This window comes from Colossoma macropomum, unplaced genomic scaffold, assembly GCF_904425465.1.
Source record: "Colossoma macropomum unplaced genomic scaffold, Colossoma_macropomum, whole genome shotgun sequence".
Taxonomy (NCBI): Eukaryota; Metazoa; Chordata; class Actinopteri; order Characiformes; family Serrasalmidae; genus Colossoma; species Colossoma macropomum.
The window spans coordinates 36,606,373-36,634,078 of record NW_023494793.1 but is presented as its reverse complement, the minus strand read 5'-3'; the positions used below and the strand labels follow the sequence as shown (position 1 = coordinate 36,634,078).

General features: G+C 38.3%; 1 protein-coding gene across 4 annotated transcripts in view; it reads right to left on the bottom strand.

Annotated features, from left to right (window-relative positions):
- The window catches only part of pip5k1bb (phosphatidylinositol-4-phosphate 5-kinase, type I, beta b), a 59,255-nt gene extending 31,549 nt beyond the window's left edge, over nucleotides 1–27,706 (bottom strand). The window contains exons 1-4 of one of the 4 annotated variants that reach the window (XM_036579412.1): nucleotides 27,503–27,706; nucleotides 16,570–16,703; nucleotides 1,513–1,620; nucleotides 1,195–1,320 (exon numbers count right to left, since the gene is read on the bottom strand). In XM_036579412.1, coding sequence (XP_036435305.1) covers nucleotides 1,195–1,263 — 69 coding nt within the window. In that variant the 5' untranslated portion in view covers nucleotides 1,264–1,320; nucleotides 1,513–1,620; nucleotides 16,570–16,703; nucleotides 27,503–27,706. The remainder of the gene's footprint in view (nucleotides 1–1,194; nucleotides 1,321–1,512; nucleotides 1,621–16,569; nucleotides 16,704–27,502) is intronic. The other 3 variants (XM_036579411.1, XM_036579413.1, XM_036579414.1) reach the window with 3 other exon arrangements.

The following is a 27,706-nucleotide window of genomic DNA, read 5'->3' as shown; positions in this document are numbered from 1 at the left end:
GAAACAGAGTTTCTCGGAACAAACAGGTTTAAACAACAGGAAAAGATCTGTAAAGTTTACTTCCATGATGGTGCATCTGAGTCATTGGACAAAGTATGTAAACTATTACAAGTGAGGCAAGCACATGGCTAATGGCACCCTTATGCCCTACAAACAGGACCATGAATGCACCTCTGTTGATGCCACTATTTTGGACAGTGAACACGGAACACATTGATGTATTACAATGTGAGATATCTGATTTTGTAGCAGTGTATGAAAACTGTTTTCTGAAGACTTATACTGATACCTTTTTTACATTTATTATTAATTAGGGTGAGAAATAAAACTTTTTAAGGGGTCATTTTTACCCTCACTGACTTATTATATTTATTATAATTTTATAGCTGGGAACTGATGGAGGTGGCTCTTGGATTGAGACATTTTAGCAGCTTCTCGCATAATGCAATGGTCCATCTCTGAAAAATCTGTGTTTTTTTCATGCTGTCAGATCAAAATCAGATGGAGAAACGACACACAAGGGTCAGCTATTCGGCAGTCGTGTGTAAAAGTTTGGGCGCTCCTGGTCAAAATACATTTTGTTGATCTTCCCAAATGTAAATAAGTTAACACATCCTCTACAAAGAACACACTGTTGCGCAGTTTAATGCACAAGTAATGTTAACGTGCTGAATTGAACATATTGGAAAAATAAAAAAAACATGTTTGGCTTATGCAAAAGTAATGGCACAGTTTTATTTTTCAATATGTTACACTCAGCAAATAAACAGAGTTTGGGCCCTAAACACTCATAGAGACTGAAACTGACACTACATGTTCCTAGTGTTCAGTATCACTGAATGTCACTAATCCTCCTCAATAAAGACATCATAGTCAGTGCACCAAGGTACTGTGGCCTAGTGTTTACATGTTAATAATAGAGTCAGCGTTATCTGATCTATGTAATGCCTGTACAAAAGTCATGGAAGTCACAAAACAGCATTATTGTAGGTCAAACAGCCCTAAATAAAAGATTTTATCACATCATAAAATGTAAAAGAACAAAGTAGTTCAACCAGTTAAATCACAAAGAGCTTATCATCAAGCTAGAAGGTGTGGTGAATGAATACTTTCCGTGAATTCAATTTTTCCCTTGATAGTGACAGCAGGGGTGAAGGAAACTTGTTTTCGAAAAACTAATTTCAAAACATTTACCTTTTTGTAGGTTTTCTCTCTGCTGTTATTGCTAGACCCTCCAACACCATTTTCAGTTGCTGATGACATCTTTTGGGAACACAAAGGAGAGGACAAAGCAAGTGAAGAGACACTCAGCTACACTAACTGAAATAAAAAAAAAAAAATAGGATTTATAATGTTAACATTTTAAGTATGCATTTTCAAGAGCAGATACTGTCCATACAGATTTTGAGCAGAACTGACATCACCTTTGATTTGTTAGGCTCAGGTTTAACTCTAAATTCATACTAATTGTAGCTTTAACTCTCAGCTCCTCAAAATGAATGTTAGTCCCACCTTGTTTTAACCAAGAACACAGGTGTTGTTCTGCTGCTCACGGCTGCTGCATTGCTCAGTCATGTGGACCAGTTAGCAGACGAGGCTTCAGAGAGTCTACTGGAGATCCTGTAGTTCAAGGAGAAAGGGGGAAAAAAGAATGGCTTCAGTTAGTGTATGTTACATTACACATGTATATGTCTATGTATATAAACATAACCTTCATATCAAAATCTCCATGTTTTTTTTTCACGTATTTTGAAAATTCAAATGGACATGGATGTGGATGGAAATGACTTATAAAATCATCATTATATTAACATTTATTATGTACATTATGTCATATCCCCGGTCGAACTGCGTGTTTTGTTGATTTTCTAAGTGAAAATAAGATAACACATCCTCTACAGAGAACACCCTCATATTTTTTGTTTATTTGGTGTGTTTAACATATTGGAAGAAATAAAACATGAAATATGAAATGTGCCATAACTCTCTCACCGGCCAAATTGTAAGTTTTATTTCTTCCCCAAAATATTAAATTCAGCAAATAAAGAGTAATTGTGTATTCACATATGTAAAAATGTGTTCCCTGTAAAGGGACTTCTTTTCACTTAGAAAATTAACAATACATAACTTGAACAGGGGCACACAAACTTTTGCATATGACTGTACTTAAGATGTTTCTCCTTTCAGTCCTTCAAAGAACTTGCAATGACAAATTTGCACAAATTCAACAAACGCATGTAATATTTGAAGGGATTGCAAATTTTTATTTTATTCCAATCAAACAGATTATTATTGCATTAAATGTCATATAAAGAAGGAATAATGCAGTGATTGGACCAAACTGCAATACTTTCAAATAAAGTTGGTTGAATTTGCATGAAATTGTGATTGCAAATTCCAGGTGGGACTGTCCTATACAAGTTCCATTTCAGAGATAGAATGTTTTATAATGACAGCAATGATAAACAAATGTTATAGGGATTATATCGCAAGCTTACAATACACTTAGTAAAAATACATTTTACATTGTTCAGACCATAAGTACCAAAGACTTATGACCTTAAAAGATGATCATAGCTTGATTTAGTTATATAAATACAAATGTAGACCTTGAAGAGAAATAATATGGCCATCTTTTTAAAAATTAAGCAAACAATAAACTGACTTTTAGTGTTTAACCTAAAAAATATCTCTGAAAAGATATTTACACTAGTAGCCCACTGCTTTAGACACGCAAATGAACCTCAACAACAACAAAGGAAACTGCAAACTCAGGGAAAACAGAAGCCAACCAATCTCGTTTAATTTGCATGTTTGTGCGTCTGCGTGTGTGTTTGGGTGTTCTTCGTGCCGTGCACTTCCTCCTCTGTCACCTCATTACCTGACTGATTTGGGAGGAAAATGTGTCCACTTCACTCTGTCAGTGCACAAAGGCCAGTCTGAGCTTGTGTTTATCACCTCCAGTGCTCGCACAACAGCAGCTGTCTAAACACTGAATCCTTTTCACTGGTACTGAACACTCTGAATGGCACAGAGCTTTCCGTCACGGCGCACTCGATACAACCTTACAGCATTCAAGGCCGCTCTATTCCTCACAGCCAAGCCGGGGAATTAAGTAGTGACGGAGCCATGAGTCAGCATGGCATATGATTTATTACACCTTATGAAATAATTTCCATCTCAACCTTGGTGGCAGAGCTGCATCAAATCTATTACAGCTGCAGAATCAAATGGAAGGTGCTAAGCCTGAGTACATGTTATGTTCAAAGGTTTGGAATCATGAATTCGGTTTTCAAAAGTTTGGAACGAAGGATGCATCGATAAGGGAATGCGAACTGATGCTGATATTCAACATTTTTCATGGACATATCTGCAGATGTCGATACACAGACATTTATAAGATGTAGAAATCAAGACTATCTACTTGAATTTGCAATTTTCAAAACTTTATAAATGCAGTAAATTTAATAAAATGCAAATGTTTTTGAACTTTCTGATCTGCTGGAGTGCAATAAATACATCATCAAATAGAGATTTGCAATATCGGCCAAACCTAAACACCCATGTAATGCCGACATGCTTTTAAAAGGCCTATATCACAGAAAAATGACTTTGTCACTTTATGAAAATCTAAAGAATTTGACGTAGTATGCAAACATAGAGTTTCAAAACACGTCATTCAGTCCATACATAGAAACTGTTTTGAATTCACTGCATTTGTGATGTCATGAGAACCAACTCATTCACATTCACATCCACATATTCACAAAGAGTAACACTGAAGTTATAAGGAGGGTTTTAGCCTGGATCACGATGAAGGTCATTTATGTATCAGTCTTAAAGGTACAGTGACAAAAAAGCAGCCTGTTTAATTCTAAAGGATAAAGAGAGGTTGGGAAATGATCATCAAAAATAGATTATGATCATTTATGGTACATAAAACCATGCAGATTTTACAAGAGAACCACACTTTTATTGCGCATCCTTTTTTTCGGAATCAATGTTTTCAATGATATAAAACCAATTTGATTGTGGTTAAACATATAAAATGATATTATTGATGCTAATTTGCTAATCCTGGGCAACTTCATAGTTTTAAAATATAGGCAAGATAGGAAGATATGAAGCTGTAAAAAAGACATTTGAGATATTTTCTGAATGATGAACAGAGCTATAAAAGATTCAAAAATGACAGAGAAAGTTGTAAAGTATGAAGTTAATAAGTGATATGAAGTGATATGAATATCCAGAATGCCTCATATTTCAGAAACGGTAATCAAATCTCAAAGCAGATGACACAAAGTTGTAAAAATAATCATAAAAAGACTAATAATCCCGGTGTATATTACGTATCAGAGTAGCATGAAAATAACTGATTCACATCAGTGTCAGCAGACAGTTACTTAAAAAGATGTATCAGTTTTGGACAGATGTTTAAATTTGACCGGTATTTCAAATCAATGCTGGATGACATATTTATTGTACTCCGGAAAAGCAATGTTTCTGTAATGCTAATCAAAGTAGTCCCAATTCTAGATTTTACAAATGTTAATCAGAAATATCAGATGTCAGCATCAGATCACAACTGCCACATCCGCGCATCCCTATTACTTATCGATTAGTAAGTTCTTGTTTTTCCAACAGTATTTACATTGAATTAAAAAATCTAGAGGTACCTTCTGGTGTTTAGCTCACAATATTTACATTGTATGTAAATTTTGTCATTTTTATTGTACATACAATGAAATAATTCATTGATATGACAAGTGATCCCAAACTGTTGAGTGTAGAGTGTGTGCGTGTGAGTGGTCATGTACAGTGGAGATCATTCTTCATTCTTCAGCCTGCAGTAGCTGCTTTGATTTAGCAGCTGCTCTTAAAGGCAGTTGAGAAAGAGCAGGCGCTTTGGAAGAGTGTGAATGGAGGATAATGGCCTTTCGGGGCTCAGGCATAAACAGCCTGCACACCGGCAGGCCTTATTCAGGCCTCAAGGCAGCCACTGAGTCAGCCCCAGCTTTTACTGCATTAATAGGAGTCTGTGTGTGCGTCATACTGTTTATACCAGCCACGCTCAGAGAGAGGGCAGGAGGGCGGGGGGTAACAGAAACAGAAGGGAAAGACAGAAAGAGAGAGAGAGAGAGAGAGAGAGAGAGAGAGAGAGAGAGAGAGAGAGAGAGAGAGATTGATGGGAAAAGGAAGGAAAGATAGCATGAAAGAGAGAACAGGAGGGAAAGAGGGAAAAGGACAAATAAGAGAAAAATGAGAAAAAGACTAAAATCACTGCTGTGTCTGATCCACTTGTAACAGCACAACACACATTAACACACCACCACCACGTCAGTGTCACTGCAGTGCTGAGAATGACGCACCATCCAAATAATACCTGCTCTGTGGTGGTCCTGTTGGGCTCCTGACTATTGAAGAACAGGGTAAAAGGGGGCTAACAAAGTATGCAGAGAAACAGATGGACTACAGTCTGTAATTGTAGAACTACAAAGTGCACCTATATAGTAAGTGGAGCTGATAAAATGGACAATGAGTGTAGAAACAAGGAGGTGGTTTTAATGTTACGGCTGATTGGTGTATATGTGAAAGATAATTTATGTGAAAACGTACTGATTCTATAAAGCTGTATTGATCTACTTCACATACTCGTTTGACCCAAGTGAACAGCAAAAGACAAATGAGTGAACTGAAAGTGGATTAAAATTGTAATACCTTTTTTATTTCATTATAATTCAATAACTTTACATTATACTCCAATTACTACAATGTTCAAATATTGTGTTTTGTAGTGTTTCATGTAGTTTTCTTTTTATTGTCGCTGTCTTTAAAAAAAAATATATATTTTAACGCAAGTTAACTAATTTTGGACCAGGTCGACTGACCAGTTCGTCTTGAAATGTTCACATGAAGTAAAGGGTAACTGGTAATTTCAAATTGTGTAAAAAGCAAAACAAAAACAAAATAAGTTCCAAGGTTTTCTTATGTCTGTGAGTGCCAGTGCTAAAGACAAAGTTCCATTTCATACAAAATTCAGTGGACAATAAAGCATTCTGATTATGGTTCTGAAAGGGAGTGAGTATTAGAAAGTGAAAAGAAAGCAGTGGCTGTTCTCTCCTGACCACCAGCTACTCAACGTGCAGAATCTTCAGCACCTGCACGTGAATGTGGCCAAGACCTCCTGCCACCTCCGTTACATAATCCTCCTCACAGGACCGCAAGGCCTACCTTTCCACACACACACACTCACACTCAATTACCGACTTCCGTGTAATTATCCCCAACAATTACCACATGCAAATCACGGGGGCCATGAGTCATATCAGCAACTTCAGAAAGGCAAACGAAAACTCCAATTTACAAAGTGTAGCTCATCAATCAAGACATGAGGTGTCTTATGCTCATATTACATACAGTTATATACAGAAATGGACAAAAATAAGGGTGAAATCTCAGATTTAGAATAGTTGCTATTACTGTTCTAGCTGTGCAATGCACTTTTGTCCATTGTTATAAATAACGGTGAGTTGTTAGGTATTAGAAATGACATACGAAAGTCTTTTGATATAACTAATTGCCACTACATAGGTTTCCACTACTAGCTGTAAGCCTTGTAGCTCCAGTGTAAAACTAAAAGAGCAAACTTCAGATGCCAAACCTCTTGGCCAATCGACTACATTTGGAGTGTAATTACATTTTTTTTCACGGAAATATTGCTTTAGATCAAGGCAATTTCTTTTGTTAGCTTATTTCTAATTAACTACTTCCTTGGTCAGTTGGTAACATTGACACACTGCCTTATCAACCTGGCTTCTGATCCATTCTCAACACATCCAAACACTCACCTATGCCCTTTTGTTCATGGAAATGTGAGGACAGTTTATCAGAGAGAGGCTGTGAGAACTGTCCACTGCACAGAATCTACTATCAGTATGAACTTCGTTTTACTGAGCGTACCGTATGCTGAAGAACGTGTTCTCTTCTGTTTGTGGCTTTACAGCATGTTCAGATACTGTAAATGTTTTAATCTCGCCTACTTAGGAAAGTGTACTGACAGGACAAACAGAGAATTTAAATCAACGTCAAAGGCAAGATGTCCAAGTGTCCATGTAAATAACTGTTGCAGTGGTATGTCTTTGAAGTTATTAAGTGGAGATCTCTGAAGATCTAACCACGTGCATGATGCTGTATTAACATTCTGTAATAATGTTACATTCCACCCTGATCTTTGCCTGAGGCACCGTCTGCCTGGACAAGACAAGAGACCCCCTGCAATCCACTCCAGCACAAGTACAACCAGGTTCAAGCCAAACATGCGTACACTCTGGAAGAGCTGATAGAAGACAAAGGGTCAAGACAAGAACTGAGTATGAGAGAAAACAGCCTTTTGACAATATCCATCAGTAAAATGGTGAAATATAGTCAAATAGAATCAACTTACTAGTCAAATAGAACCAGTTTTACTACTGTAATAGAACCAACTGTACTCATGAAATAGAGCAACTGTACTAATAAAACAGAACCAACTTCATTAATAACATAGAAGAAATGTTACTAATGAAATATAAATAATTTACTAGTCAAACAGAGTTACATTTACGAATGAAACAGAATCAACTGTACTCATGAAATACAACCAACTTTACTAATGAAATAAAACTAATTTACTAGTGAAACAGAATCACTTTTATTAGTCAAATAGAACCAACTTTACTAAGGAAGCAGAGCCAAATTTACTAATGAAATAGGGCCAACTTTACTAATGAAACAGAGTCCAACCTTACTAATGAAATGAGGCCAACTTTACTAATGAAACAGAGCCAACTTTACTAATGAAATAGAGCCAACTTTACTAATGAAATGGGGCCAACTTTACTAATGAAATGGGGCCAACTTTACTAATGAAATGGGGCCAACTTTACTAATGAAAGAGAGCTAATTTTACTAATGAAATAGAACCAATGTTACAAATGAAATAGAACCAACTTCAATAGTGAACTAAAGCCAGCTTTAATGAAATAGAGCCAACTATACTCTATAGAACTGCAACGCAAATTCTTAGTGCATCCAGCATCTATCAGCATACGAACTGAAGTTTGTTAGGGTCTATTTTTCTACTTTTGGGGTTCTTTTAGTCTAAAAAAAGCCAAAGCAAGTGAGAGGTGTGAGCAAGAGCAAAGCCGTCCTGCTGCAGAAACATCAGAACAAAACAGAACAGAACCAACAGAAACTAAATGTCACGGACTAAAGTGGAACTGAGGAAGAAATAGTTTACTTTGGTCACAAATATATTTATGTAGAAGTAAAGGTATTATCAGTTGAAAATGCTCAAAATACTAAATTGTATGTGGACCTTAGTAAATGAACTTAGTTACTAGAGGTGGGTACAGTTACTACCCACCTCTACTCTCATATAGTAGAAGTAAAATACACATGCAGGACATTTGGTAGACTTCTAACAATGCTGACATTTAAATCCTCTGTTGCAGCACTGAAAGGTGGCCTGGAGATGATCCCTCTCCAGGGCTTTTAGGGACTATGTTTCTGAGATGCTTTGCTGGAGACTAGGAGGAGATTGTTGAGAACACTTGTCTCTTTATCATCATAACACTTTTCTATCTGTCCTGTCTCTCTGTGGTTGCTATGAGCTCAGGAGCAATGTCTGTAAACAGAGTAGGAGGCAGAGAGAGAGAGAGAGAGGGTAAGAGAACTGAAGACTGAGCTAACAAGAAATAATGTGGATTATTTCATTAAAGGTCTCATTTAAAAGCAGTTTGTTTTTATATAATTTGAAAATGCCAGCTGCCCTTTACACAGCCAAACTTTTATGTCAAATGGACCAATATATACGGTCTAAAACTACTTAGAATAAAATCGTGTTACAAAAACTTCCACTCAAAGTTACAAATGTTTTTGCTTGATTTGTTCGAGATACAAGATTTTGTTCCAACAGCGAAAACATATTTTATTAAATTATTTCTAACTCATTGCCCATTTGAACAAACTGAGAAACTGTCAAAAGTGCAAACTGGAAATGTTCAATTTGTACCATATTTGTGTTTGTAAGTACTAGACATTTTATTATGATACCATATACAACATACTAATATATAAATACAATATACTAATATATAGTTATCGAGATAAATTGTTTCACAAAATTTCTGATCATGTATATCATCAGTATTTGTAAAACCAAGTGTCTGTTTCATTATAAAGAGAGCAAAATAAGTCCCATTTAACCAGATTTAGTGCAAACCAGTATGCCAAATATTGAATAAAAATCACTGTATTCACAGTTTATAATAGTATTTTTATTTAAATGTAGAAAAAAAAATAGCATATCATGTATTGTAAAAATTTCTTGAAGTATCACAATTTTTTTTTGGCATCTCGTCCATCTCTACTGTATATACAGTCTTGTTTTATGGAAAGAGAACTACTTTCGGTCATTTTTGACACCAAAGCAAATGGACAAAGGTACGGACCTAACCTGTCGATACAGAATGTAAATACATATCAATAAGCAACTAAACATGTAAATCAAGCAGCAAAAATATGTCTAGGCTTCTAAGGGTTAACCTGTGTTTCCTTATCAGGCAGCCTGACGGTCAGCTGGATGGCAGTGCCTCAGTTGTTATGTTATCCATGCTGATAACAGGAAAGTCACTGCTTCAGCTCTTACGTTGGACGTGTGTGAACTTGGACCAATCACCTATTGCCTTTGGCCTTACTGCTTTTTCACTCCTCATTGCTGCCGTGGCCCTGAGTGAAGCTCTTAACCCTGCCCTGCCCCTGGCGTACTACTGAGAGGAGCTGTAAATTCCTGTAATAAAATCATAGACTGAATAACAGGTAACCTGCTGGAGCAATATACAGGAGCACTGAGGACCATCTAGGATTTAAGCCAACTGCGCACATGATGATAGCATTATTGCTTAAACAGACTGAAAAAAGGTCCACAGTCCATCAGGAGCTGTTTAGTCCTTGTAAGGCATGCTGTTCATCCTTTCCTTGGTGCGTTTCCTTTTTAGAGCTGCCTACAACAAAACACCTGATCCTTTTGGAAAGAGACTTCCAACGCTGACAGATTGAAGTGTCTGATTATAGAGTATGGTTCAATAGCTTTGGCACAAACAATCTCTGTTTGTTATGTCTGATAGGCTTGTAATATTTACACATGGCCCTGTGGCATCCACACTTTTAAAAACAAAGGTGCCAAAAAGGGCCATAGCAGAACCGCTTTAGGGTCCCTAGTGATTCTTTCAGAGCATGATTCTTTAAAAAAATATTTTTGCAGATGAGATATGTGGGCGTGAAGGAACTTTACACATAATGTAAAAGTTTCATATCAATTAAAAGGGCCCATGTCCACACATGTCCACAAAAATGACCAAAAAAGCAATAAATATTTAGAATACGTTTAGAATACTTGTACACTAAATTAAAAAAAATCCTCAAAAGAAACACCATCAATGCTTGTTTATGAACTATTTTAGAATCAGTGTACAGCATGTAGCAAACACGCTCATTAGACGAATTCTAAGGAGGACTTAAATTAACGGCTTCTTTACAAACACTGAAGTTCCTGCTAAAGCCTGAGTAGACCGATAAACCAAAGTGATGGGCCAGTTATTAATCTCAGTGTTACTGAGCTCTGCTAAAGCCTGAGCAGACTGATAAATCAATGTGATGATCAGTCATTAATCTCAGTGTTACTGAGCTCTGCTAAAGCCTGAGCAGACTGATAAATCAATGTGATGATCAGTTATTAATCTCAGTGTTACTGAGCTCTGCTAAAGCCTGAGTAGACTGATAAATCAATGTGATCAGTTATTAATCTCAGTATTACTGAGCTCTGCTAAAGCCTGAGCAGACTGATAAATCAATGTGATGATCAGTCATTAATTTCAGTGTTACTGAGCTCTGCTAAAGCCAGAGTAGACTGATAAATCAATGTGATGATCAGTCATTAATTTCAGTGTTACTGAGCTCTGCTAAAGCCAGAGTAGACTGATAAATCAATGTGGTGATCAGTTATTAATCTCAGTGTTACTGAGCTCTGCTAAAGCCTGAGTATAATGATAAATCAATGTGCTGATCAGTTATTAATCTCAGTGTTACTGAGCTCTTTGAGTGATGATCAAACTACTAATCTCCTCAGTAGTGGACATGTTTGTGAGTGAGTTTAGCAACAGTGTTATACTGGACTCCTGCTTGGGTGATTGTGTGAGCAGCAGTGGACTAAAGCAGGCGATAAGAGAGAAAAAAAGTTGAGTATTTTCAAAATCTCATTTTAGTGATTTAAATGAATTTTTCAAGAAATGTATTAACAGAACAAGTACACGAAGAAAACCACTAAAAGTAAAACATAGCGTGAACTGAGTAAAGAAAGAAGGATTTTTCCATGTGCTCTATCAATATGAAGTTTATATTCTAAATATATTCTGAATATGTCGCTTTTGTATGTATTGTAACAGAATACATTACTGAATACATTTAAGACACTGTATTCAGTATTCAGCCATTGCTACTTTTTCAAAGTATTTTGCTCAACCCTGATATTATGTGCAGCCATAAAATGATGAATTACTGCCGAAATCTTTTTTTCTGCAGTTATCAGATTATTTTGTACGAAAAAAGTGATCAATGATGTTTTTCATCCAACAGTCATCTCTCTGAAAACAAACACCTGCACACCAAACAAAGGAATTCCATTACAGCTCTTACAGGCAATGGAAAAGTGTAACATGAGCACTAAGAGTGAGTTTGTGTTGGTGCATAAAAAATGACTAATAAAGAGAATTTATAGTGCCAAGAAACATCCTGGTGATGTCCAATTTACTGGAACAACTTTTCAGGATTTAATCTTAATCGTGTTGATGTTCTTAATACTTCCACATTACCATTCAAGCGTGAAGCCTGAGGTTTTATAATCGTCCCACACTAATTGAGGGCTTAAAGCTACGACGCAGGATGAAGACTGTCTCCAGCTCAGCAGGCCACACATGGGCACACTCTTTGTTCATAGCTGGAGGCTCAATCTTCAGTGCACTAATTGGACACAATGACACTGATTGTGAAAAGGGTTTTGCATCCTGTGTAAAAAGTTTTCTCGCCAAAGGCTGTAATTGAATATTGTGTTATGAAACATTTTTAGGAGGCTCCCATTTCAAAAGTGCCTGGGGGTTTTAACAGGACCTAGTGTTGCAAACTGATGGGAACTGTGCAGACTTCTGTTAGTGTGATCTTAATTGAGCATATAAAATTGTTAAAGGAAAGAAAAGTTACTTTGTTAGAAAATTTCTTTGACAAGAAAACTGCTTAAACTAGTGCTATGAAGTGGAATAAGTTAACCATATAACCATATAACTACACTAAAAGAATTACTTGGCAAAAAGTTACACATTTTTACTCAAAAATACCATGATCAACCAAGACACATTTGCTGTCTGAAGTTTGCTTCTGACAATATATGATATGTTATCTAAATAGATAAAATTATAGACACAATTCAGGTTTCAGGATGGCTACTGCTACTGTTGATTTTAGCTATGCTATGCAGTTTTGTCAGTGTTTATATCGATAACATTATGACTATGGAACCAAATCAGCGAGTTTATCTGAAGTTACTTAACAACTTGATGTTTGAGGTGAGTGATGGTTAGCATTGCAGTTTGCATGATGCTAACTGGTGAGGTATAACCATGTATTACTTGTTAGCTACATTAGTTTTTGTTGCTCCAGTGCAAAACTGAGGCAAACTTCGAATACCCCTGCAAGTTTCTCTTTACATCAAATGTAGTCAAGACACAAGATAAGTTTGGCGTTCGAAGTTTGCCTCCGTTTTGCACTGCATCGACAAAGCTAATGTAGCTAACAAGTGAGGTATAACCATCTATTACTTGTTAGCTACATTAGCTTTGTCGCTTCAGTGCAAAACTGAAGCAAACTTCGAACACCACTTCGAAGTCTTGACTACGTCTGAGGTGAAGGGAAACTTGTAGGGGTGTTACGATTCACAACATTCATTATTCAATTCGATATGATACATTGTTGTCTCAATTTGATACATTTTTCAATTGTATAAATCAGAAGTCACTAATAGGCGGACCGCGGTCCGAGTCCAGACCCAGACACTGTCCTATGCGGACCTGGGCCTATAACCAATAAACTATGGAGAATTATTTAATTTTGACCAGGTGGTCCTATTTTAATTTGCGTAACTTTTCTAGCCTTTACGGTACGGCTTTAGCGGCCCGGGAAACTCACAGACCAATCGCATGCGTTGTAAAAATCACAGATGATGCTACTCGGCCAATCAGATCTGTGCATTACAATGAGCACTCAGACTCGAGTGAGTGGCGCACACACAGGGGAGGGATGAGGCGAGACATAGCAGTTGGAGAAGAAAGTGAGCCAGATTATTTTACATGGTTTGCTCTAAAAAGAGAAAACTAACAATAAATATTGTTGAAATATGACTGAATTGTACTTTATTTGATTTGACATTCAGTTGTTGACTACATAAGATGTTGATATAACTACTACTTCAGTGTACAGTATATGGCACTGAATCATAATGCAAGTTAGACATTATGAGGTTCCGGACCTTTGCTTGAGGTAATTTCTTTGAGACCTTATTGAATTTTAATTAAAGACCTTTTGGTAAAAATAACATTTTTCAATTGTACAAATATGTAATCGTTCAACATTATTTTCAATATTTTCAACAAAAGTCATGTTGTAATTGTTGAATGCCACTGTTGTTGATGTTATATCATGTTTAACACCAGTGGTACATTGGCACTAGATAACCGTAGACAACCCCCCACCATTTCCCCTTGTTCTGTAGCTAGCCCCCAAGCGTTAAGAGCCACATGTTGTAAGTGCGCACAAGCTGTGTAATAAAGAACATTTCTGTGCCAAGATGCTTTTTGGCCACTCCTCTTTCTTGTGGACATCATAATATGTTAGCCCCATGCTAACACATTAGCCACATGCTAACAGGCTAGTCATGATGCAACGATACAATATTCAGTATTTCTTTTTGGCAAATTATATGTATCCACTAAACTAATGCTGACAGGGTGAATCCTTCCAGACACACAGCACTTAAGTTATTCTCCAGTCTTCAAAGCCAGTATGGCACACTTTGACTTTCCTCAATGGAATTTTGGAGTTAAGCGTTCTGTGTGACGCAAGCATGTTCACAAACGCAAATCCAGGAGCTGCCACTGTGCATTGGAAACTATCAGTAGCACATGTCACCACAGGAGACAAAAACGGCCATTGAGGCTAATTTTAGCCTCCACAGAGCGCTGCCTGTTTGTGGTGGACTCGAGCACACACCTAATGGACATGAGCACACACCTCATGAGCAACTATTAGAGCATTATGAGGCATTTAGAAAATGCATTCACAGTCTTTCAGGACTGGAGGCTGGCCAGTGGCCTCTGATACGCTGGGCAGGGCGTGAGGAGGATGGCGTGAGAGATAAGGAGGAAGGAGGAGAAGAAAAACAGCAGAGAGAAAGAGAGAGGGTGCTGTGGCTGTTTAAGTCTGTTTACTATTCTAGGCGGGTCCCACTCTGCATGAGGCGAGCAGCGTGAGGAGGCTGATTAGGACAAAGCCTGCAGGCCGAGTGACTGGAGGCAAGGGCAGCGGCGAGGGACTGCAGCAGAGAAAGAGAGAGAGAGAGAGAGAGAGAGAGACAGAAAGAGAGAGAGAGAGAGACAGGAAAGAAAGAATGAAAAGGGAGAGATAAGTAAGAGATAAGGAAGAGGGGAGAGGAAAGAAGAAATGAGGGGCTGGAAAGAAGAAAGAGGAAGGGGAGAGGAAAGGTGAGGAGAGAAGAGAGGGAAAGAGGAGAGATGAGAGAAAGGTGGGAAACAGAAGAGAAAAGAAAAGAGAGAGCAGAGAGGAGGGGAAAGAAAGAAGGAATAGGGAGAAATAAGAAAGAGATCAGGAAAAAGAACAGGAAAGAAAAATGAAGGAAAAGCAAAGGAAAGAGAAGGAGAGAGAGGAAAATGGTTGAGGAGGAAGTGGGTGATGGAAAGGGGAAAGAGGGGAGAGGAAATAGGAAGGGGAGAGAGGGCAAGAGTGGGAAAAAAGAGGAAAAAGGAAAAAAGACAGGACAGGAAAGAGGGGGAGATGGAAGGGGAATTAGAATGGGGAAACGAACATACAGGAGATGAAAAAGGATAAGAGAGAAGAAATAGTAAAGGATTAGGGGAAGAGGAGAGAAAGGGGAAAAGAGGCGGGAAGAGAGAGACGTAAAACTAGGAGAGATGAGGGGGAATAGATAGGGAGGAGTGAGAAAGAAGGGAAAAGAGGAAAGAATAGAGAGAGAAGACTGAAAAAAGCAGTAAAAATATGTTTTTGATGTGAATTAAGCAGATGATGACCTAAATATCTGCCTAAAATGCAAAGAAAGAAAGAAAGACACAAATAATCTACCAGAACAGACTTGCAAAGATGTTTAAAAATGGCTCTTTTAAATTTGCTTGCCTGACATTTACCATATGCCGTCCTCCAGGACTTATGCAGGAAAAAAACTGTGATTTAAGACACTGTAATGCATCATAAGCAGGTGATCTGGATCTGGTGTTCTAATCATAAAGCCAATTTCAGACACCTTTTAATGTGCCTTTCTTTCATTTTTTAGGGTTCTAAAGAATGCAGTCCCAGATCAGCACTGGGAGAGTAAGACAGTTGGGTCATACTGGTAGGTATGCTACATTCATGAACAAGTGGGAATTGTGAAGTTTTAGACTTCAAAGTAGACGAATCCATTTGGATAGTTATCCAACTTGTAATTCCCACAAAGAGAGTCAGAGTTTCTCTAGAGCTCTGACTCCTCTGAGTCACAATTCCACAACGTCATGTCAATAAGGCGGTGCCCATTGAACAAGAAGTAATAAAGGGGGTTTAAGCTTTTTGGGGCATACTTTTGAGCCAATGTTCGTGTATGATATGCTATTTGTGTATAATATCACCAGATACATAAGGATAAATAGATAATTGCAACCATAGGTTGTTCTGTACAATGTTTGTTTGTAGACGGTTCCAAAATGAACTAAATACAGGTATTTTAGCACAGTAACCCAGCATCAGTCTAAATGCTCTGAGCACAATAAATACTCAAATCATCATCAAATCTGTTTGAAACATTGGTCAGATATAAACATCTGTCCAATGCTGATTTTTTTAACTAAATATCTGCTGACATCACTATGATCCCGATATCATCGTGCATCCCTAGCTAGATTACTGTCTAGTTGTCCTGCCTTCAAGCTGTTGCATGAATGCTTTGAAGTGGGAAGTAGGAAGCTCAGAGTTTGAAAGGTCTGTATCCTCTGTTGTCATGAATACAGCAACAGTTAGCAGACTAAACATATTTCACACTGATTTTACTAATTCAAATGTGTACATCATTTCCTCATGGATAAAATACATCACATCAACATGATTATTGTTAAAAGTAAACCAAAAGACCGAATTGTGTTGTGGAAATCTGAAAATGATGTGTACATATGAATCATTCAAGTAAATTTAGTGCATTACTTCTCTCACGGCAAGGGTTCTGTCTTGTTGTTGTTACTTGCACTGGTCCTCAGAAGCCTTTTCACATGTGGGCTGAACTCCAGCTCAGAGATAACAGGCCTTCTTCTGTTCTTCCTCTTCCTAATACTGTTGATCTGTGGAGCAGTGAGCAAAGGCACTGTTACTGACTCACTTCTGCAGTGATATGAGCAGTATGGAACCAGCAAAATGGGCAAATGGACAAAAGACAAAAGGTAATGGAGCAGGGAACTATTTAAAAGCAACGGAACCAAGATCTCAAGGGTCTTCCGAGGGTCTGCTTGGATCAAACAGCCACCGAAGTGCCATTACGTTTTAAGAGCTATGGCACTTTGCCATTGCAGAATGAAGTGTTATGGTACAGAATAAAAAACCTCTCTCTCATAACACTACAAAGTTTGACAACCATGTGATGTGCTCCAGTGGTCATGTGCATGCAGAATGGATTACAGTGAAGCTTTGCTTCTTGAATATGAGGAGGTACTGGAATCTGGACAAAAGATTGTTGGTGTAAAAGCAAGATTTAAGATGGAGACTCTTAAAACTAAAGATCCTTTTTTGTGATTGATATGTATCAATGTGAAGAACCAGTTTAAAGAACATCCATGTAATATAAAAGAACTATACCAATTAAATGTTTTTCTAGGAACCGTATGTCCAAGCCAATAAGCCAAAAACCTTTTAGAAATATTTATTTATGAGTCTACCATCCTCCAAGGCAGCTAATGAGCAAGACTAATGGCCACCTGGAAAAGCCTACGACAATCCGAGCATTTCCAGGAAGCCTCCAGTCCACTTGGGACATGTTGCCACTGGACACAATTAAAGCTCCTTTTCCCTGAAGATGAAAAGGGCCGGATATACGCATGTTTAGGTTCTATTAATGTTATGCAACCAATGACGTGAACATTAGTGCCCACGTTTACTGCTAGAACAATCTCCAATGTGGCTCAAAACAGGTAGCGTTCAGAGTTCCTTGCGGACATTTAAAGTTATGTGGTCCAGACACACAGGGGGGCTGAGGGCGAGGTCTACAATAGGCTCATCAACTGCCCTCTGTTCAGGCCCAATAGTATTTCTTTTCCTTCCTGTTTGGCTCTCAAACAGACAGGCATATTCCATAATGGCGTCATGTTCTTTATGTCTATTCAGAGGCTACATCATCGTGAGAATGCTTCACTGCAACCCTTTTTATAGTCCAGGACTAGGTTTAATCTGCGCCCAGAGGGCAATATTGTGTTCGGAACGGTACATCTATCTCTGTTCAACATGTAAATGTAGCCCATCTCTTTTTTTTGACCTGCTTCCAACTGCTGTCTTTGGATGATGTGAGAAACAACATGGTTTCCCAGATCAAACAGCGTCACAGGCATTACATAAGAAAGGGACAGTTTTACCGACAACATTTCAAAGCACTTTCAACGGAAAATCCCCACTGGAGTCCCAAATTAGGCTTAAACAACAATAATTGCGTTCACAAAGCTGCTCCATACAGCATTATTCCAAATATACAATTATAGATGATGTTTGGCTGTAACCCACTCAAGGAGTAGGTGAAAAGCGTAATGGCTCAAAAAGCAAAGAGACTTTAATGTGGAAACATGTGAGGTAAGCATTAATCAGCGAACGGAGAGGATATCAGCATTTCATTGTTTGTCACAACCCTGAGTCAACAAACCAATTAATAATACTGTTTAACTTCTCAACAGCTGAGTGACAAAGCTAGAAAAAAATCATAACACCTTCATAAAGTACACGTGGCACAAGGAAAGGAACTGAAAGAAAAACAAAACGTAACAACCAGAGCTAAAACAAATGTTCAGCAAATGTTCAGACACCACCTTTATTTACTTAACGTCTAGTCAAAGAAAGACAATTTGCAAATCAAACATAGAAGCTGCTGGTGGCCACCCCTGGAGTCCAGACGGCAACATTATTGAATGTGTTTGGGATTACTTGGATCACGAGAAGGTGAAAATGCAACCAACTTCTAAGACTGAACTTACCCCTGCAGATTTCTTTGAAAAGCTGAAAGTGAGTCTCCTGAAAAGAATAAAAGCTGTAATAAAGGCAAAGAGTGGACAAACTAAACACTGAAAATGGTATGTAACTGGCTACTGGTTACCAAGTGGATATATATCTTTAGATTTCACTAACAACATCAAAAAATCTAAATTTCCTCCAGTTAATCTTTAACAGAATGAAATAATTCATTCTTTAACATGATGGAAAAATCCACACTGAGCTCCCTCTCTCTTAACATAGTCCACCACGCCAGCCCACAGTAAGGACAGCTTACACACATGCCTTGAGCGTGCTGGACTGATTCTAACTAAACAAGGAAGAATCCAGTGCAGCGTTATGTAAGCTGTGTCAAATGAAGCTCACATGCTGTTCATTTCATTATCATGCTGATCCACTGATTGAGGCAGGTCACTGAGGCTGTGACACCGAGCAATACACCTTGACCTTTCATGATACAAATAAGTCAGACAAGCAGTACAAGAAAAGGTCAAATTTAATCCAACACTCCGCCAAACAATGCAGCTCCACCGTAAAGGTATATCAAATAGAACTTTCCATCAAGGACTGTAAAAAATAGCAAATGATTATATATGAGCTTTGCAAGGACCATGAGCGAGGATGGGGAGCAGACAAGAACAATGGGCAGCAGGACTCACTGGTGTCCTTGACGATGAAGGTTTCTGATTAAAAAGACATTCCATCCTTTGCACAAACCACAAAATAGACAACAACCAACAAAATGACATCTAAAATGATTAAACATGAGTATTAACAAACTTAATTCTTGCCAAAGATAAAGCTTGTAGGTTTGTGGGCTATTTTGGTGAGGGTTCCAGTCTTATGATGGCAGTTCAATGCACAGGAATCTTAGCTTGCATGTAGAAATATTCCTATTTCGACCACTTAACGACCTCATAACCCAAATGACAGTGATATTCCAGGGAAATATATATGCAGGACAAAATGTATAGGCTTTGGAACTCGTCAGTTTAACACAAAGCAAAACATACGGGCAACTTTCCAAAAACACCACTCATTTACCAGGTTTACTGGCAGACTCTTTTGTAACACGTTTGGGGAGATACAGGAACTTAATTCTGTTTCCTTGTTATAACAAAGATGTGGCCATCCATGTGACTTACAGACGACCACTAATATGTTACTTACCTTCATTGTGTAACATATTAGCCCTAAAAACCTTTATATTAAACCGAAAGTTCTGAATGCTGACTGTCTTAACTGTGTACAGGAGTGGGGCTGCGTATGAAAGTAGAGTAGAACAGCCAGATGCGCTAGAAGAGGGAATTTGCATCCACTGATTTCCAATTCAAAAACACCGGCACGATAACCTTTGGCTGAAATGACTGCACGACAAGCTGAAAGTACAAAAACACCCACGCAAAGTCATCACTCTAAACACACCCTTCCTCCTCAGTAACAGACTGAAGCCCCCTCAGTGCCTCTCATACCACAGCACTTCATATCATCCACTCACTAAATACTGAGGCAAACATGCTGTATCTGTTTGCTGGGCCTACTTGGAGTTAGCGCACCATGGACGGCACTGCTAAGCTACTGATCTATGAATGTATATTTGTATGTATATATATATATATATATATATATATATATATATATATATATATATATATATATATATATATATATATATATAAATATGTAAATTACATATACATATATATGTAAATTAGCACATAAAGAGACTGACTGGGATTTTGTTAATACAGTATCTTCAGTGTTTCACATGATGAAACAAGTAGGGTCTGAAATGTATATTTCATGCCACTCACGATGAAAAAAAAATCTGAAATTTTCGATACCAATAATATTGCATATTAGAACCATTAATAATGGATAGAGGTGGGCAATATGGCAAAATGTATTATCACAATTCTTCAGGATGTTTTAAACTATACAGGATTAGTCATGATATTTATTTTTTCTGGCAATCGACAAGTAAAAAGACAAAATGGTGCCACATTTTAAAAATACTACCACAAAATCATTTGTATTCAACATTTCACACACTGTGCTGCTCTGAATTAAATTAAACAAACTAAACTGCTGTTAAGTACAGAGTAAATCCAATTAAACAGACTATTTATGCTTTTAAGTACTGACAATATCCACGATATGCTCAGAAAACTACACTGTGACATATTGTAATGTAATTTATCACGATAACGATAAAGATTTATCATATTGCCCAGCTCTAATACTGGCTGATATTAGGGATGTTCACGGTTACTTGAGTGTTCGGTTAACTGGTGGAGGTGCCAGTATTCGAATACTGAAATCATTATTCGGAGTTTTGTTAGTTACATTTCATCATGAGAAAACAGAGAAAATGAACAGGCCAATGTTGCGATTAAGTACGCTACACCTTGCTACATCGAAGCACACAGCCAAGGACGCGCTGTTAAGGCCGTGACTGAGAAGGCATAAATGATGAGGTTTTTTGCTAGCTAACTAGGCTAACTACTCTAGCAGATGTTAGTTAGCTAGGTACAGAAACAGAGACATATATAACATTATTTACCTGACAAATATCATGTTGGCACATGATCCGCTGAGGTAAAAATCCTCAGCGGAGTCCTCACAGGCATACAACAATGAGGCTAGTTAGCTCTGTTAGCTCTGGGCTAACCAGATTTCTCATATTTATTTATTTTAGATTTTACATTTATACTCCAGTACTTCTCAGATTATTTGTGATATTTGTTTGGCCAATATTGAGAAATCCATGAGATTATTGGCTATATATATATGATATTATTATATTATTGTTTTATTTTTACTGATATTATTGGCCAAAAAAAGCTGCAGATTCATTCTCTATTAGACCTTGTATAAACTGCCTGCTCCACCAAAGCACAGCCAGCCTGTTCACTATTACTTCTGCAACACCAAGAAACTGTTCTGCATATCCGTCACTCTCCAAAGCAGAAGAGACTGTGTCACTCATGTTGTGGAGGGCTAAATAAACCACAAACCACAACGCTCAGCCGCAGACAGGAAGCAGAAATATGAATGGTATGCCGTATTTCATTTAGATAACCTTGGCACTCTTGGCTGTATCATCATACATAACTGAGCAAACATTGCATTTGCATGAGTGAAACTTCCACCCACTTACTTTATGTGTCTCTTTATTTGCCATTTTTTTATTGTCTAACACTATTAAACCATTAAATTCTCACTATTCCTATTATCTCAAACCTCTCTGAATGACTTTGTTTACATCTCAACGATTGAATTACACACAAACAGGTGAAATTTCCCTTTAAAGGGTTAAAGGCATACTCCATTGTTTTTCAACCCAATCGATATCTGCCACATCTTCTAACATATGGTCGATTTTGCACTTGTGAAAGAAAAGAAAATGTGTTGTTTTGAGTCATGCTATAAATAGAACCCACTGGGCAGGTACTACAGCATCTGCCCTTTAGCTTCCATTAAAAGTATGTTAAGAGTCAGTGTGTTTCTGTTCTTCTCTGTCCTGCACTGATATTGTCAGTGGTAATCGACTGAATACTACGGACGCAGTGGATCGAGATCAGGCTGAAAAACAGTGGAATATCCCTTTAATGTATGAACGTCTCAATATGGTGCTATTTTTCATATGTCCACACTATATTTAGCCTCTGCGACTCAATTCTCAATGTGGTGTTTAGATGAACTGGTAATGGGCTAAGCTTACATTAGTCTGCCCGCAAGCCTGAAACAGTGATGCTGCTGTTTTAAACACTATCTAGCCCTGGCTATTAATATGCATAAGCTGACCTATTACTTCGTATTAAAAACCATGGACTGGTCTCAGGCCACCGGAACAGGGCGAGACAGACTGCAGTGGCGAAGTGCATGTGTGTTCTCCTAGTCAGTGGTAGGAAGACAGTGGAGGAATGTCGCACGGTACTGTGGGAAGGGTAAAAATGTGCTACTGCTGTTGTTAACCTATGACCTATGAGGGATGAGGCTTGGAGTAAAAATATAGTTTGTGTTATTAATGTGCCTTAATGTGTTTTTAATTACATTTGCCAAATAGATTTGGTCTGCGTTGGGCTTTCAGTAGCTTTGACAACGTCAAGCTCAAAATCATTTCCGTCTCAATATTACGATGGGATACACAATATGTATCACAATACTTAGTACTTCTAAGTATTGTAATGGACCTGCAAAATGGCAGTGGCACATTTTTAAAGGCTGTGAAAATCTGAGGATAATGGCTTCTTCTTAGTTCAATCTTTGTACAAACAGACTATTTGAGAAAGAACAGGATGAAATAACTACTGTTAAAAATAAAACGATGTCAACCCTAAAGAAAGATTCACCAAAAGCAGAGCATTTCGCTGTAGATATGAATGGGGAAAAAAAGCTTCATCAGAATATATTTATTACTTTAATAAAATTACTTTCAACATTTGAATACAGGGTTCACATGAACCTGAACAGGAAAATAACATGATTTCCATAAAGTGAATACAGTTTCAAACTTGCATTTCCGACGTCCAGTGAGAACAACAGTGGCTGCATGTTCCATTCAACGAATGTATATATTATATGTCAGTGGCTAACAACGACTGTTAGAGGTAGGCCTTCAGTTCAGAGCCTAAATGTCAAAACTCAGCCTAAAAACACCTCTCTGATAATGCCAATTTCTGCTGACACCCCTATGGGTTTCTATTAGCATGTCAGCACTAAACTAACGGTATTGTACATGAACATGTTTGGCTATTCTGCATTAAACGCCAATATTTGAAGCCTGTAATAGACATTCCATGTTCTATTTGAAGCCTGTCACTGCCGTATTAACATACCTGGTACCTGCATTTATCGGTTTTACAGTCATTCTTTCAGTAAAGAGCCCTGACAAAGAGCTGCCACTGTTTTCTATTTCTAACAACTGACCAAAACCTGTTTAGACTACAGACTGTATTCACAGTCACTGACGTCACTGATGTCACTGGAATAACTGGAATAATTGGTGCATTGTGGTGTCTGATGGGAAATCAAAAATGACATCGGTAGATTCCACTCTCACTACCTAACTATGTTAGCAGTTAATGTGACGTGTTAGGCCTTTAGGTCAGCTCCTGACATCTTTAACCAATGGGAGAGCAAGTTTAGCCATATCTACCTAGGTACCATGGGAAAAAAATCCTGATTTCCACTGGACATGTCAAGAATTTAACCACTTTGTTTCCAACCAAAACTTACCTATGAAATAAGTGTAGCACCTTTATACTTGCACAGTTTACATATAAGCAGTACTATTATTATTAAATGCCATCAAGTAGAGTCTGCTGTCTGGTGACCATATGGATGGGTGTTTCTCCAGAATCATACAAGCATGATTCTACTGAAAAAAAAATGAACTTAAAATTGCAGACGTGTTTTAAGTTCCTGGAAATGATTATGCCTTCTCTGAAGGCCTAGAAGGCCCTGAGGGTTCCCCTATGATATATATCATGTAATATTTAGTCAATGGTTCCAAATCCTCCTTACTGTAGCCTCTCACTTCAAACAGCTTGTGGATTCTTGTTACAGTGGAGTGTCTCGAGGGGAACTGGAGTTTTCCACTTTGCTATTGATTTTGTTAGTTTGTTGCTTGTTGATTTATCTATAGGCCTCCCATTAGCACTGTCCAGCACAGTCTTGCTGAAGGTGCTGATTGTGCTTTAAACGCCACTTAAAAAACAAGAGGGCTAACTGTGTCATAGTAATATACAGCGCATGAGCAGCTGGGTTTCAGACTGCAATACTACAGCCGATTTGAAGCATCAAACCAGGAAAATGCATTAATGGCACTGTTAACTTTGACAGCTGTACACTTGTTATAATCCTATTTTTTAGAATACATTCAGTTTAGTGTTTTAGGAGTACTGATGATGCCCATGACACATATTGTGATGTAATTAATCATAACGATGTTAACATGTCATCATATCACCCATCGCTACTTACAGCACAGCTCCCATACATACATAGAAAAGCAATACAACAGAGGTGGGAAACCGAAAACCTGATTTTTACACAGTTTGGCAATTTCTCTGGTCTAGCACACCAACTAAACCTAGCAATTAACTGATGAGTTTAATCATGTATGCTTCAACGAAAAATCACCAAACTGTGCCCTCCAGAACTGGAGTGTCCCACCCCTGCAATATAGCAAGGATTAACAGTTAGCAGTTAGCTTTTACCATAATGCTTTATCATAATAAAAGTATGTTGGCCTGGTTGTCTGCCACAGAGCAGTTTCTGAAGAAGCCCTTGGTTCTGAGAAATGGTTGCTGACAGTAGCCTAATGCACTTTGAGCATAAACAGCGTGCAGTGTCAGTGCAGGCCTAAGTGAGACGAGTGACTCCCGAACATTGTCCAGAGGAATCAAACGAAGTTGAGCATAAACACAAGAGGAATGCTCAGCACAGCCTCAAACAGATCGTCTTCCTCCAATTGTTCCAGACAATCATGTGACAAAAGTGCCTGCAGGTACAAAGCCATTTCAATGACCCCGCCATAGCGTCTCACGGCATGGGTCACATGAGTCCTTGGCAGCTGCTATGCAACGTACATGAAAATGTACTTTAGCCATGTTTTATTCAATAAATGCTGGAATCATGATGTATGTAAAAATTTACTGGTAAGGCTGTTTATTTGCAGGTGCCTATAAGGACAAAATATACATATTAAGATGAAAAAATCCTTTATATACCACAGGAAAACACATTTAATTCCTCGTTCTCGGGATGACATACTCACATTTAGCTACATGAGCTGTAATCTTGCTGTCGGCCAGCAGAGGGCGTTACAAAAGTTCTTAACTTTATTAATAGAACTTTGATTTCATTTACGCACACATACACACACAGTTTGTATTCCTATCCTAGTAAGGTATTTCCACTGACTTCTGTATTACTGTAGCTAACTCAGTCATAGTTTTAAAGGGCTCCTAACATTAAAAAAAAATCATTTTTTTAATGAAAGAATTGGACGTAGTATGTAAACACTGTTAAAGTTTCAGAATGTCCAACTCGCTGCGTATACCATACAGTCCATACACCAAAACTAAGCGTCAAAGGCGACCTATGCTGAATTCAGTTTTTGTGATGTCACGAAAACCGATAAATTTACATATATTCGCCTATTCCGCCTACAGCCTTTTAGCCCCGGCCATTCATGTTAAAGTTATAAGGAGTGTTTCGGCCTGGATAGCCTTGCGGGGCCAGACATGATCTTGTAATGACAACGTGTAGGAATAACCATGAGAAATTCTGAGCTAAATATGGATGAGAATGTAGATTTATTAGGGTGGAAACAAACAGAGTGTGAAAGTTTTAAACCAATTTAAAGCCTCATGAACAGAGAGAGCTTAAAGTAGGGGCCGATGGTGCACTTTGTCCAACAGACAACAAACCTCTTGTAAGCCCTTGGACAGGAAGTTAGCCTAAGAGTCCCCCCAAAAATGTAATTAAGCATGCACATGTGTGTCATGTGACCTGTCCAGGGTGTATCCTGCCTTCCGCCCAATGACAGCTGGGATAGGCTCCAGCACCCCCCGCGACCCAGAAGGATAAGCGGTTTAGATGATGTATGTATGTATGTATGTATGTGTGTCACGTGTGCAGAGAATGCGTCACACACCGTAAACCAGAGAGAAAACTAGCTAGTGGTTTGCTAGCTAGCTTGTTTTGCTTGTGTTATTGAATGTACTCTGGAGGTTAAAAGAGCACAGAGTGAGGAACTTGCGGGTGGGTTTTAAACACTTGTTAGCAGCAGATTTCACCACAGTTGAGTGCCAAAAGTTTAGCAAGTTGTCCACAGACGTATGTTCTCTTTACGAGATCACGTCTGGCCCCGCGAGAGTACAGTCTGGACTGCTTTTTAAATGAGTCACCTAACAGGGCAGCCAATTAGAAGACAGGTACAGCCACAATGACAGAAATAGCGTGTTTAGGAATTAAGGAAGAGAGAGAGGTTTAAAGATGGTCATGTAGAAATTAATTATGACTGATTTTGGCACATAAAGCCACATATTCCATTAATGTGGACCTCAGGGGAAAAAAAAAAACAAGAGAAATTAGGATATGGGCCCTTTAACCTCAGTAAACTAAAGTGAAGGAATTTTTATTGATTTATTTAGTTATTTATTTTTGTAAAAAAGTATTCCAAATGTCCCCGGGACATCAAAACATTCATATTTTCCTGTGGGACATCTGGTATCCACAAAGAGCTACACAAACTCAAAGAGTTCCAGTTTTTCTCTAGAAAAACCAATTACAGGAAAATTATCCCAGGGACAAAAATTAATTAATGAATTAATACATTTCATTTAAGACCTTTTTAACCAAAAACATTCAGAACCACTCAGACCTTTCATAACCTGTGTCAGGAATTGACGAAAGCGACCAAAAGAAACAGAACCCTCTGTTCTGGGGGGTCCAGCACTCATGTACATTGCCCTATGGCTCATCAACACTCTTTGCACGTTGTAGGAGACCCTACAAACCACTGCCCCGCAATATTACATCACTTCACACTCTTCCACACAGCCAAAGCCCCCAGCTCAGTAACGTGTCCAGCAGACAGATCACAGATTCTGTAGGTTGTTCTCAGAGCTGGAACAGCAGCGGTGCTCATTCAGAAAGATGCTGAGTATTAACGCTGTCTCATCGCTATTACAGCAAAGCTTCCTGCTCACTGCTTCCCCAACAGACCTTTACATTAGGACAGCTCATATACAGCCCAGTGTAGTCAGCGTTAACCTTAGAGAGAAACTGTGAGACATTACATAACACCCCCTGTAACAGCCCCCCTTCACCTCGGGCAGGTGGGCTACCTATCATCAGCTAGTCTGATAACAGTTCTTACCTGAATGTTTGTCTCTCTCGTCCTGCTGTCAGAGCGGAAGGTTCCGGCTGGTAATCCAGTGAAAGTGTCCCAGGCGCTGGTGTGTTCAGTCAGCGGGCAGCGGCGAGTTTCTCCTCTAGTTTGTGAAACGGGCAATGAAGAGAAGCTGAAGCGTCTCCGCCTCCCGACAGACAGACAGCCCATAGTTCAGGAATCCGACAGCCA